General features: G+C 46.4%; 1 protein-coding gene across 1 annotated transcript; it reads left to right on the forward strand.

Annotated features, from left to right (window-relative positions):
- Positions 1-7,819: 7,819 nt before the first annotated feature.
- LOC117077487 (melanoma-associated antigen C1-like) lies at positions 7,820-13,892 on the forward strand. The gene is made up of 4 exons (XM_033201176.1): positions 7,820-7,927; positions 10,024-10,121; positions 10,275-10,381; positions 10,717-13,892. The coding sequence occupies exons 3-4, from the start codon at positions 10,378-10,380 to the stop codon at positions 13,329-13,331; spliced, it is 2,619 nt and encodes an 872-aa protein (XP_033057067.1). The 5' UTR covers positions 7,820-7,927; positions 10,024-10,121; positions 10,275-10,377; the 3' UTR covers positions 13,332-13,892.
- Positions 13,893-14,146: the final 254 nt, after the last annotated feature.

The raw sequence follows: 14,146 nt of genomic DNA on the forward strand, positions 1-14,146 counted from the left end.
AAAATCAAACACTGCATGTTCTCACTCATAGGTGGGAACTGAACAATGAGATCACTTGGACACAGAAAGGGGAACATCACCCAGCGGGGCCTATTGTGGGGAGTGGGGAGGAGGGAGGGATAGCATTAGGAGATATACCTAATGTAAATGACAAGTTAATGGGTGCAACACACCAACATGGCACATGTATACATATGTAACAAACCTGCACATTGTGCACATGTACCCTAGAACTTAAAGTATAATAATAATAAATAAATAAGAAAAAAAACGAAAATAGTGCATGTGTTCTTGTTGTAAAAAATCTAAAAATACTTATCAATCACAATTTTCCCCTTTACAAAATTTCTCTAAAATTCAGCCTCCTACTCAGAAGTTACTACAATTAATGATGTGGTTTGTAAAAATTAATAGCTGATTTCAGGCTTTTATACACATAGATGTGCATATATATATATATAAACACTATACATCCATATATGGGAAATGATACACATATAGATCTGCCCCTTGCCTTTATCACTATTCTAAATTTATCTGCCTCGTCCCCAAAATCCTATGTTAACTTCAAAATGTGGCATTATTTGGAAACAGGATCATTTTAGGGGCAATCAATTTAACAAAAGGTTAAAGGCCTTAATCTGATATCACTGAAGTCCTTAATAAAGGGTGTAATTTGGACACAGAGGTACGTATACAGATATGATAATGTGCACAGACACAGGGTGAAGACAGCCATCTATCTACAAGGCACAGAAAGAGGCCTGGAAAACATCCTTCCTTCATAGCCTCAGAAAGGACCAACCTTGCATACACCTTGCTCTTGGACTGCCAGAATCCAAAACGGTGAGACAGGAAATCTCTGTTTCTATCACCCAGCTTGTGGTAGTGTGCTATGGCGTCCTAACAAACCAAAATACTTGCTTATTACAATGGATGCAGAAGCTTTCCATGAAAACACATACAGATTTATGTTACTTTTGTAATAACTCCCTAGAATTCTAATTGATTTCTGTGAAATAACAAATTGAACAAATCTTCTCTTGATGAACATATATTCATTTCTCCTTTGTGGCTGTAATTAATAGAACTACAATCAACAACTTTGAACATAAATTCTTGGGCAAATTCATGTCATTTCTTATATGAAAGTCATGTGAATGTAGAAACCGAGTCAAAATAAACAGCGCATGAATATTTTCTATTTTTTATTATGTTGCTGACTTATAGCCCAAAGTGTTACAGCAATTAATTTTCTCCAAAATAAATATATATGAATACCTTATATTTTCACACGCATACTTTAGCAATCTTTTGAATTTTGGTCAAACTTATGAGTGTGATCTTTAGGTGACCTTGGGTTTGGTCACCTAACTATTTTAGATGCAACACCAAAAGCACCAACCATCTAGGAAAAAAGAGATAAGTTGAATTTCATTAAAATTACCAAATTCTATTCTGCCAAACATATTGCAAAGAGAATGAAAAACAAGCCAGAGATAGGGATAGAAGATTTTTGAAACCAGTATCTGACAGAAGACATACATTAAAATATACACTAAAGTCTTAAGATCCAACTGTAAGAAAAAAAAAAGTGTGATTTCAAATGGGCAAAAAAAAAAAAAAAAAAAAAAATCTGAACAGGCACCTCACCACAGAATATATATGAATGGCAAGTAAACATATGAGAAGATTTTTAACATTATGTGTCATTAAGAAATTGCAAATTCAGGCCGGGTGCGGTGGCTCACACCTGTAATCCCAGCACTTTGGGAGTCCAAGGTGGGCAAATGGCGAGGTCAGGAGATCGAGACCATCCTGGCTAACACGATAAAACTCTGTCTCTACTAAAAATAGAAAAAATCAGCCAGGTGTGGTGGCACATGCCTGTGGTCCCAGTTACTTGGGAGGCTGAGGCAGGAGAATCGCTTGAACCCAGGAGGTGGAGGTTGCAGTGAACTGATGTTGGACCACTGCAGTCCAGCCTGGGCAACAGAGTGAGACACTGCCTCAAAAAAAAAAAAAAAAAAAAAAGAAAAATTGTAAATTAGAACAATCAGGGGATAGCACTAGATACTCATGAGAATGGCTGAAATCCATTGGACTGAAACAACAAATATTGACATGTATGTGGAGCATCAGGAACTTTCCATCCTTGTTAGTGGAGTGGTATAGACATAGAGGAATCCTGAAAGCATCTTGCTAAGTGAAAAAAGAAAATATAAAAATGGTGCATAATTGATGATTCCAACCATATTCTGGAACAGGTAACTGTGGATACAATGAAAAGTTTAATGGTTTCTGGGGCCTCAGAGGGGGTAGGTTGGAGGGGGAGAGATGAATAGGTGAAGCCACAGGAGATTTGGGATGAGGAAACAATTCTGTATCTTACTGTAAGGGTGAATACTTACCATTATACATTAACCAAAACTGACAGCATGTGCTACACTAAAACTGAGTCTTGATGTAAACTGTGGACTTTAATTAATGATATAGCAATACAGGTCAATCTTTCTGAGCAAATGTGAAAAACTATTACAAAATGTAAATAATAGGAGTTGCTTTGTCTGTGTGTGCAAATGTGCAACATTATTACAAAACGTATATAATGGGAGTTGCTGTGTGTGTGCAGCGGCGCACATAGGGGGTGGGGGAGTGGAGGTGTGCTGGAACTCTGTATTTCTTATTAAGTTTGCTCTCTGAATTCTCTGATCAGCAATACCCTAAAAACATCTATTAGTTTTAAAAAGATGCCAATGATTTGAACAGACACCTCACAAAAGAGAATATACCAATTGCTAAGAGGCATATGAAAAGATGATCAACTTCATTTGCCATTAGGGAAAAGCAAAGGAAAACCAGAAAATATTTCACTGCACACTTACTAGAATGACTCAAATACAAAAATCTTAAAATACCAAATGTAATAGAGGATATCGACCAACAGGGAATCTCATTCCTTGCTGGTTAAAATGAAAAATGATACACCCACTCTTTTAGAAGTGAATATTGCATGAACCTATTCATATGACATTCTGGAAAAGTTACAACTCTAGGAACTATCAATAAAAAGAGAACATAGTTTCTACCGGCTTGGAAGAAGTGTAGAGATTGACTTTACAGGGAAATTTTAGGCTGATGGAACTGGACAGTATGATACTTGGGTGGTACATACAGGACTCTATGCATTTGTTACAATGCATATAACTTTACATAATAGCTAAATCTGATGTGTGTAATCTTAGAAAATTAACTATGGTTCAGAATTTTAAAAAAATAATGGGCTGCTGAAAAGACAATGGATTTTACAAGGATAAAGAAAAAAAAAGAAAGGATGCAACAATAAGGAAACTGTTGCCATTGCCTAGGGGAGAGATGATGTTAGTTTCACCCAAAGCGGTAGTAACGGAGATTGACTTAAGTAGATGGATTTGGAATGAACTTTAGTAGTTGAGGGAACAGAAGATGCTGTTGCATTAGATGGGGGTTAAGATAAACAAATAGAGGCATCCAGCACACACACACACACAAAGCCTTGCTACCTTTCTTATTAACAAAAATGAAATTGAGCCATGATTTGGTTCTTACAGTTTATTATTAGAATTCATGTATGTTTTATAACCTCTCTGATACACAGGTAAATGTTACTTCTTTCTTAAACTATGGGAATGCCCTCCCCTCCCCCAACCCCGTGATCAACCAATCTACATTCATGGCAACTATGGTAAACCTTCACTGGCACAGGCAGCATGTTCCCTGAAGGCTGAAACTAAAGTGAGGAAAAGGAACTGAAGATAAGTCATTTGGGGTATGTTTGGAGAAGGGTTGTGTTCACTCCTTTAAAAGACCCCTGACACTCCCCACTGATTCAATCCCAAGAACATTAGTCCCTCTCTCTTCTGGACAGAAGAATTCCTCCCAATACCAGGAGATAAAAGGATAGGCTACCATTTTCTGTTCATCTTCCATAAGAAATGCTCCCTCTTGGGACCTCAGAAGAAAAGCTCCATGAGGATAATTCCCAAGGACATGGAGCCAGAGCTGCAATTTACCCACCAGGTCCCTCCAACTCTGGAAGAATAGCTTCCTTGTCTGTGGGTTTCCACCTTGAGTGCTGAAGTTTGATCCACCAATCCTGGCTATGAGCAGAGGCCCACTGCGCCTGGGACATTGAGCCAGAGCTGAAGAAGGAAGTCAGCTCATGAACAGCTGAGTTGATGTTGGTCATAGTGGGTGGACCAAACCCCAACCCTCTCTGAATTCTCTGGTAAAGCCACACGTCAACCTCTTTTGGAATCTCAGGGCTTCTGAATCCTTCTAAGGGTCCTGTCAGGAGTAAGAGCAGCTGGAATTCCTTTCATGTGAACCTCCAATCCTTATGGAGAGGGTCTTAGGCCTCTACTCCAATCACATTTGGGCAAGCTGGCACTGACTCTAAGTCGATAAACTGTTTGTGAACCCGGTCAGGTTTCTGTCATCAACATGACATCCCCTGTTCATGACTTTCTGGAATAGATCTGGTCACATTATATTTCTCGGATCCCCAGAGTTCCAGAGGTCAGCAGAAGGACTGGTCTAATAGGAAGGGGAATACATCCATCATTGTTCCAGGTAGCTTTCCTCCAGCCATTGTTGAGTTCTACGTCCTACTCTGAGAAAGCAAAAGGCTCTTGAAAGTAGCCAGACCTTCTATTGGTTGAGACAAGGGAATGGAAGGAGCTGCCATTGCCTCCCTTCCCGTTTGACTCATACTATCTTGCTCCCTTCTGTTACTGACATGATCAATGTTCCCAGCCTCTTTCAATCCTTTCACCTCTATCCTTACTGATGCTCTAATATATTTTTACTGCTGACTCCATAAAAAATAATCTAAACAAATACTTATTTATTATTCTATATATGTCCATGTATATTTTAAGTTTTTTTTTTTTTTGTAGTACAGGATTTTTAAAGTAGGCTTTGAATCTCCTAGCAACAGTTCTGTGTTTGGTGTGAAGAAGGGTGCCACTTAAATTAGGGTTTTTACATGCATACTCAGTTGTTCCACTGACATCTACTGCAACAAGATTGTTCCATGCTCTGAAGCTGTAATTTTTTTTTTAATCAGTTAAGAACGTATTTGCACAGCTTTCTGCTTTTGTTTTTCAGGACTGTCCATTCAGTTTCATTGGTCTATTGACCAACCCCTGCACCTGAATCTCAAACTCTTCATTGCATTAGCTTCTTTGTAATTCTTACCTTCGAGTAGACTAATTCCTGTTTTTCAAGAGTGTATTGACTATGCTTGACCATATGCATGTCTTTATATTTGAATCAGGTGACTCACACATGTCCAAAGCCATTTGCTTGTTTTGATTTGGGATTGCAATTAAACTATATTTTCCTTTTTTTTCTGGAAGAACTAACATATTTAAAATATTGAATCTTCATGCCTATGAATTTTTCTTATTTTATATTGATGTGAGTCTTCATTAATATGTCTCAACAACATTTTAATATTTTTGTCTGTAAAGTTATTGTTTTTGGTTAAGTATTTTTCTTAGATACTTGATCTTTTACTATGAGACTTTAAAAATTATATATTCTTTACTTTTATTTTCCTACTCTTTCCCTGACAGAAAACAAAGTGGATATACTTTTGAATACTGACCTTATACCAGAAAACTGATATACTATTATATATTGAGTAAATTATCTTTAGTTCTTTTGGATTCTTTTCATGCTCAGTAGTGTCATCCATTAATCACAAAAGTTTGTTTTCCAACTGGCCAATCCTCATTCCCTTCATTTATTCCTCTTTGCATTACAACATTTGCTACTACCTCTAGTATAAAGAGTAATAGAAAAACTTGTAGCAGAAACTCTAGGATGAGGCCTAAGTTCAAACTTCTATTTTCAATATTGAAAATATTTAAAAGGCATATCTATTATAGGTATTGCAAACATATCTTTTATCTAGTTTGGTAACATTTTTTCATATTTGATAAACTGTATTTTAGAATACTTTTAGATTTAAAAGAAAACTTGCGACAATGGTCAAGAACATTCTTTTATGCCTCATAATCTATTCCTCCTGTTATTAACATCTTACCTTGGTAAGGTTCTCTAAAACTAATGAACCAATAGTGATATGCAAACATCCTTTGTTTATTAACAAACATACTTTATTCACATTTATCTCCTTGTCACGAAAATCTATTTTCTGTCCCAGGATCCCCTGAGGATACTCCATTACATTTATTCACCATGTCTCTTTCAATGCCCTTTGGCTGTGCCAGTTCACTGAGACTTCTCTTGCTTTTGAAAACAGTGACACTTTCGAGGTGTATGCTCAGGTATTTTGGAAAATAGCCTTTGATTGGGAATTACAAGATCTTTTAATGTTTTGATGTAGGTTATGTTTTCTTGGAAGATGAACAGAGAAGTGAAGTGCCATTCTTATCATATCATACCGACGGCACAGAGTACCAACACAATTTGTCATTGATGATGTTAATTTGATCACCATTTGTCAAACAATACCAATTGTAGTGTTTTACAGTTTTCTTCAGGGTAAAGTCACATTAATTTTTTCCCTGGGTCATACTGTCATCTTGGGAAGGATAGAAGACCCAGGAGCAGCCAGTAGTCAGATGAGGCCTCTGAGGGAAAACTGCAGAGACTTCTTGCCCACAAAGAGGAGGATCCACAGAAACCAGCTCCCCACCTGTTGTCATCCCTGGGAGGCCCAGGGGCATGGTGACCCACAGGGGTGTCCCCTGACATCTTAGGGGGTAGTAAGAGGACAAGGCTGTGCTCTGGTGAGTTTCAGTTCAGATCATGAGAGCAGAAGATCACGAGGGGTCCTTCCAGGCATCCCCAAGCTGATACAGAGGACGGACTGGTGAGCTACCCCACGATAGACACAGGGGGATCCCCCAAAATCAGCTCATTTGCACTCCTAGGAGGCCTTGGGCAGGGCCAGTAGGGAGAGATGCTAGGGTGCTCCAGTCCCTCCTAGGAGATTTATGGAAGTGGGAACCTTGATCTGAAAAACAGACTCTGGAGAGAAGAGGGAGGGAGTGGAGGCCGTGTCAGTAATAATAGGTTGAGGAAGACTGAGGGTCCTTCCCACACCATTTCAGACGGAGGGCAGCGGAGTCCTACCTGGGGCCTGGGAGGCCATATCCCCTGTGGATGGATGTGATTCGACCTCTCTTGCACCTTGCAGGTCTCAGGGATGGGAGGGGCTTATTCGGAGGTGAAAGACTCAGATGCACAGAGGCAGGGAGCCCAGGCTGTTTCAGGAGTCCAGGCACGGCCCCTCAGGAAGGCAGGACGAGAACATCCATGACTGGTAGTACCCCCTGTCCTGTCCCTGTGCCTGCTGCCGGCTCTAGAGGAGCCCATCAGGGTCCCCACATTTACAACTTTCTGATTTTCACTTTGGGAGTCAGCTAGAGGGGAGATTATCTCTGAGGAGGGCAGCTTCAGTTAAACAGAGGGAGTTGCCCCAGGGCTGGTCACGCAACAAGAAGAGAACTCTGTCGAAGGACAGTGACCTCCCAACACGGAGGGGAGGCGCAGGCTGCACCCTGCCACTCCCTGCGGTCAGCCCTGGGAAAAGGTGGGGTGTGAGTGTCAAGGACTGGGGAGCTGGGCGGGAAGAGATGGGCAAGGCTTAGGGAGTGAGCAGGAAGGGCTGGAGCACATCCTGGAGGTGGGAAGGAAGGGATGGAAAGGAGGCTGACAAGTGGGGGTTGGTTGCTCCTCTGAGAGGAGGCCCCGCCCCACGCTAGCCCTGCTGTCAATCCTGATTATCTCGGCAGAGTTCCCGGATGTACTTTCCGGCGTCCATCTTGGGAGGCTGAAGAACCTGAGGCATTTTGTGACGAGGCTCGTCTCAGGTCAGCGGAGGGAAGAGCCTTAGACCTATCCAGTCTTCAAGGTGAGGGCCCCGAGGGAGAACTGAGGGATCCCCCACCACAGAGAGAAGCCGGCCCGGCTTGCTGTACCCCTGCCGTGGGACTTGGAGTTGGCGGAAAGGAAGATGGTAGCCGGGGGCTGAGGGGCGGGTCCTCACGTCAGAGAAAGGGAGGAGGTGCCGGCCCTCTAGGGAATAAATAGGAAGACATTGAGGAGGACGGGGGAACCCCCACCTCAGAGGACGGATTCCCGGAGATTCCCACCCTGCTCCTCAAATCAGCCCTCCTAGAGCGCCCCAGTCGGCTCAGGCTGAGCGGCCGCCCTCTCGTTGCTGGGTGAGGGGTGTAGGGGACGGGGAGGGGGAGGCCTTGTTCTGGGGTCCCCTGGCAAGTCAGCATGGGGAGCTGCCTCTAGCTGGCAGAGGGAAGACTCCCGGGCCCTGCTCGGGACAAGAGTGAGGACTGAGGGGTCACATTGAGAGGTGACAACGTGCTATCAGCCCTCGCTCTTGGTGACTCCTCAGCCTCGGCCTCTGCAACCGCTCTGGCAGTGCTTGAGGATCCCTTCAGCCCACCACGGCACTGTAGGAGCCCTTCTCTGGGCTGGTGGAGGCCGGAGCCGCCTGCCTCTGCTTGTGGGGAGGTGTGGAGGGAGAGGTGTGGGCAGGAACTGGGGCTGCTCGCTTGCGGCCCGCTGGAGTTCTGGCGGGCACGGGGACGGCTCCGCGGGCCCCAGAAGGAGGGACCAGCCGGCGCTTCCGGCCCAGGGCAGTGAGGGGCTTAACACCCTGGCCAGCAGCTGCAGAGGGTGCGGGCAGGCCGGCACTGAGCTTGAGTTCTCGCGGGGCCTCAGCTGCCTCCCCGTGGGGCAGGGCTCGGGACCTGAAGCCTGCCATGTTGGAGCCCCCCCTCCACGGTGGGATCCCCCGTGACCCGAGCCTCCCAGACGGGCATGGCCCCCGCTCCATGGCACCGGGTACCATTGACTGCCCAAGGGCTGAGGATTGCAGGTGCGGCACGGGACTGGCGGGCAGCTCCACCTGCAGGCCCCGTGCAGGATCCATTAGGTGAACCCAGCTGGGCTCCTGAGTCTAGTGGGGACTTTATGTCCTTTAGAAATTTTATGTCTAGCTAAGGGATTGTAAATACACCAATCAGCACTCTGTGTCTAGCTCAGGGTTTGTAAATACACCAATTTGTACTCTGTATCTAGCTAACCTAGTGGGGACTTGGAGAACTTTTCTGTCTAGCACTCAGTGTCTAGCTCAAGGATCGTAAATGTACCAATCAGCACTCTGTCAAAAATGGACCAATCAGCTCTCCGTAAAATAGACCTATCAGCTCTCTGTAAAATGGACCAATCAGCAGGACGTGGGTGGGGTCAGATAAGGGAAGGAAAGCAGGCCGCCCAAGTCAGCAGTGGCAAAGTGCTGGGGTCCCCTTCCACACTGTGGAAGCTTTAGTCTTTCGTTCTTTACCATAAATCTCGCTGCTGCGCACTCTTTGGGTCCACGCCGCCTTTAAGAGCTGTAACACTCACCACGAAGGTCTGCAGCTTCACTCCTGAAGCCAGCCAGACCACCAAGCCCCGGGAAGAAGGAACAACTACAGATGCGCCGCCTGTAAGAGCTGTAATGCTCACTGAGAAGGTCTGCAGCTTCACTCCTGACAGCGAGACCACCAACCCACCAGAAGGAAGACGCTCCAGACACATCTGAACGTCTGAAGGAACAAACTCCAGACACACCATCTTTAAGAACTGTAACACCACGAGGGTCCGCGGCTTCATTCTTGAAGTCAGTGAGACCAAGAACCCACCAATTCTGGACGCAACGTGTGCCTCAGAACAGACGTGAGGCCACCCAGACCGCCCCCATGGTAGAGTGCTGGGAGGTGGCTGCCACCTCATTACCTCCCACTGCTCTCAGCGCTGTGGAGTTTCACCTGAGGTTTTGCCTCAGGCCAGCAGAGTGGTGGGGGCCTGGCCGTGTCTGAGGACATGTGACAATGCTTATTGAATTCTGAGGGGGCCACGAACCTCAGAACTGTGGGACTCTAGGAGTCTGGCCAGCCCCAGCTGCGGTCATAACTGGAGGGTCTCCCTCACTTCCTCTTGCAGGTGCTCCAGGAATCAGGAGTTGAAGACCTGGGTGTGAGGGACACATACATCCTAAAAGCACCACAGCAGAGGAGGCCCAGGCACTGCCAGGAGTCAAGGTGAGTGCACAGCCTGACTCTGTACCAAGGGCCCTACCCCCAGAAACAGGGCAGACCTGGCAGCACCCAGCCCGTAGCCACCCACTGTCATTCCTGGTGCCTCAGACTCTGCCTGCCAGCTGTGCCCTGAGGTGCTTTCTCATCCTCCTACAGGTTCCCAGGAGACAAATCCCCTAGGAAGACAGGCGACCTGTGAGGCCCTAGAGCACCACCGTAAGAGAAGAAGAGCTGTAAGCCAGCCTTTGTGAGAGCCATCATGGGTGAGTTTCTCAGCTGAGGCCACTGGCACTGTCCCTCTCTCCCTCAGTCCTGTGGGATCCCATCATACCCATTCATGCTCACACGTTTACCTGCTGCTCCTGAACAATATTCATCGTGCCTCTCTCTCCAAACCTTCCATGCCCCAGCTTTGAGCAAGGCTTCCAGAAGCCAAATTTCATACTGGAGTTGGTAGATGCAGAGGATCCTCCAGAGGAGGGAGAGGAGGAAGCCTCCTCCATTTTCTCTTCCTCTTTCCCCTTTTTATTCCCCTCCTCCTCTGCCTCCTCTTCTTCCTTCTCATCCTCATCCTCTTCTCTGATTCTGTGTTCTCCAGGGGACAAGGAGATGCCTGCTGCTGGGATGCCGCGTCTTCTCCAGAGTTCCGCTGAGAGTCGTCAGAGTCATCCTGAGTGGGAGGACTCCCCAGGTCTTCTCCAGAGTCCTCCTGAGGGGAAAGACGCCCAGTCTCCTCTCCAGAATCCTCAGAGTCCTCCTGAGGGCGAGGACTCCCTGTCTCCTCTCCAGATTTCTCAGAGCCCTCCTGAGGGTGAGGACGTCCAGTCTCCTCTCCAGATTTCTCAGAGCGCTCCTGAGGGTGAGGACGTCCAGTCTCCTCTCCAGAATCCTGCGAGCTCCTTGTTCTCCTCCGCTTTACTGAGTCTTTTCCAGAGCTCCCCTGAGAGTTCGGAAAGTCCTTTTGAGGGTTTTTCCCAGTCTCCTCCCCAGTTTCCTGTGAGCTCCTCCTTCTCCTCCACTTTACTGTGTGTTTTCCAGAGTTCCCCTGAGAGTTCTCAAAGTCCTTTTGAGGGTTTTCCCCAGTCTCCTCCCCAGTTTCCTGTGAGCTCCTCCTTCTCCTCCACTTTACTGTGTGTTTTCGAGAGTTTCCCTGAGAGTTCTCAAAGTACTTTTGAGGGTTTTCCCCAGACTCCTCCCCAGTTTCCTGTGAGCTCCTCCTTCTCATCCACTTTACTGTATGTTTTCCAGAGTTTCCCTGAGAGTTCTCAAAGTACTTTTGAGGGTTTTCCCCAGTCTCCTTTCCAGATTCCTGTGAGCTCCTCCTCCTCCCCTTTACTGAGTGTTTTCCAGAGTTCCCCTGAGAGTTCTCAAAGTACTTTTGAGGGTTTTCCCCAGTCTGCTCTCGAGATTCCTCAGAGTCCTGCCGAGGGAGACAAGTCTCAGTCCCCTCTCCATGGTCCTCAGAGTCCTCCTGAGTGGGAGGACTCCCAGTCTCCGTTCCAGAGTCCTCCTGACTGGGAGAATACCCTTTCTCCTCTCCAGATTCCTCAGAGTCCTCCTGAGTGGGAGGACCCCCTGTCTCCTCTCCATTTTCCTTATAGGCCTCCTCAGGGGGAGGACTTCCAGTCTTCTCTCCAGACTCCTGTAAGCATCTGCTCCTCCTCCACTTTATTGAGCCTTCCCCAGAGTTTCTCTGAGTGTCCTCAGAGCCCTCCTGAGAGGACTGCACAGTCTCCTCTCTATAGTCCTCAGAGCCTTCCTGAGGGGATGGACTCTCAGTCTCCTGTCCAGAGTCCTCAGAGTCCTCCTGAGGGGGAGGATTCCCTGTCTCCTCTCTACATTCCTCAGAGTCCTCTCGAGTGGGAGGTCTCCTTGTCTCCTCTCCGCTTTCCCCACAGCCCTCCTCAGGGGGAGGAGTCCCAGTCTTCTCTCCAGAGTCCTGTGATTATCTGCTCCTCCTCCACTTCACTGAGTCTTCCCCAGGATTTCCCTGAGAGACCTCAGAGACCCCCTGAGGGGCCTGCTCAGTCTCCTCTCCAGAAACCTCTCAGCTCCTTCTCCTACACTTTAGCGAGTCTTCTGCAGAGTCCCCATGAGAGTCCTCAGAGTCCATCTGAGGGGCCTGCCCAGTCTCCACTCCAGAGACCTGTCAGCTCCTTCTCGTCCACTTCATTGAGTCTTTCCCAGAGTTCTCCTGAGAGTCCTGAGAGTCCTCCTGAGGGGCCTGCGCAGCCTCCTGTCCAGAGTTCTGTGAGCTCCTCCTCCTCCTCCACTTCATTGAGTCTTTCCCAGAGTTCCCCTGAGAGTCCTCCTGAGGGGCCTGCCCAGTCTCCTCTCCAGAGTGCTGTGAGCTCCTCCTCCTCCTCCACTTCCTTGAGCCCATTCAGTGAAGAGTCCAGCAGCCCAGTAGATGAAGATACAAGCACCTCAGACACCTTGCTAGAGAGCGAGTCCTTGACAGACAGTGAGTCCTTGATAGAGAGCGAGCCCTTGTTCACTTATACACTGGATGAAAAGGTGGACGAGTTGGTGCGGTTTCTTCTCTTCAAATACCGAGCGAAGCAGCCTGTCACAAAGGCAGAGATGGTGACGAATGTCATCAGCAGGTACAGGGGCTACTTTCCTATGATCTTCAGGAAAGCCCGTGAGTTCATAGAGATTCTTTTTGGCATTTCCCTGAGAGAAGTGGACCCTGACGGCTCCTACATCTTTGTAAACACATTAGAGCGCAGCTGTGAGGGGAGTCTGAGTGATGAGCAGGGCATGCCCCCGAACCGCCTCCTGATTCTTATTCTGAGTATCATCTTCATGAAGGGCACCTGTGCCTCTGAGGCGGTCATCTGGGATGTGCTGAGTGGAATAGGGGTGCGTGCTGGGAGGGAGCACTTTATCTTTGGGGAGCCCAGGGAGCTCCTCACTAAAGTTTGGGTGCAGGAACGTTACCTAGAGTACCGGGAGGTGCCCAACACTGCTCCTCCACGTTACGAATTCCTGTGGGGCCCAAGAGCTCATTCAGAAATCAGTAAGAGGAAAGTAGTAGAGTTTTTGGCCATGCTCAACAATACCGTCCCTATTTCCTTTCCCCCCTCGTACAAGGATGCTTTGAAAGATGTGGAAGAGAGAGCCCAGGCCATGATTGACACCACAGATGACTCCCCTGCCACAGACAGTGCAAGCCCCAGTGTCGTGTCCCCCAGCTTCTCTTCTGAGTGAAGTCGGTAGATTCTTCCCTCTGAGTTTGAAGAGGGCAGTCGAGTTTCTTCGTGGTGGAGGGCCCGGGTGAGGCTGGGGAGAACACAGTGCTGTTTGCACTTCTGTTCCATATGGGCAGTTGAGGGATTTACCTGTGTTCCTTTTGGATATTTTTCAGATGCTTTTCCTATTAATGACAGGTTTAAATAGCTTCAGGATCTTAGTTTACGAATATTAGTCACACGTGTATTGCTGTTTATCTGGTTTAAGAGTAACAGTTTGATATTTTGTAAAAACAAAAACACACACAAACAGGCCACATTGTGAAAACCTTCTGCCTCATTTTGTGATGTATCACAGGTGAATGTATTGCTGTACGAATTTTCTTGAAACTGTGAAGGATCTCTGCATTTAAATAGTGGAACAAAGTAAAGGATTGTTAATATTTGCATTTCCTCAGGCCCTTTAGTTTGTTGTTCTTAAAAACTAAAGATACATACCTGGTTTGCTTGACTTATGTAAGAAAGTAGCAGAAAGTAAAATGTAACAAATAAAAATACCAGTGACTCGTTTATTTGATGACCATTATATCCACATTTGCTCATAGAAGTTACCGTTAGTAGTGAGGTTACTATTAAAAGCAAGACTTATCCCTACCCCTAAAACGGTAGAGTGTAGCTACAGACGCCATAACAGGTATGTGGTAAGATTTTCTCTACAATCTAAAGAGTAAGTTTCAAAAGGAGTGGGGAGGTGAGACTCCAGATGGAGGCTTTGAGTAAAAAGGCCCTGAGCTCAGGCAGTTTTGGGCTTTGGGAAACTGCAGGTGCTTCTGT

This window comes from Trachypithecus francoisi, unplaced genomic scaffold (assembly GCF_009764315.1).
Source record: "Trachypithecus francoisi isolate TF-2019V2 unplaced genomic scaffold, Tfra_2.0 Lachesis_group6, whole genome shotgun sequence".
Classification (NCBI taxonomy): domain Eukaryota; kingdom Metazoa; phylum Chordata; class Mammalia; order Primates; family Cercopithecidae; genus Trachypithecus; species Trachypithecus francoisi.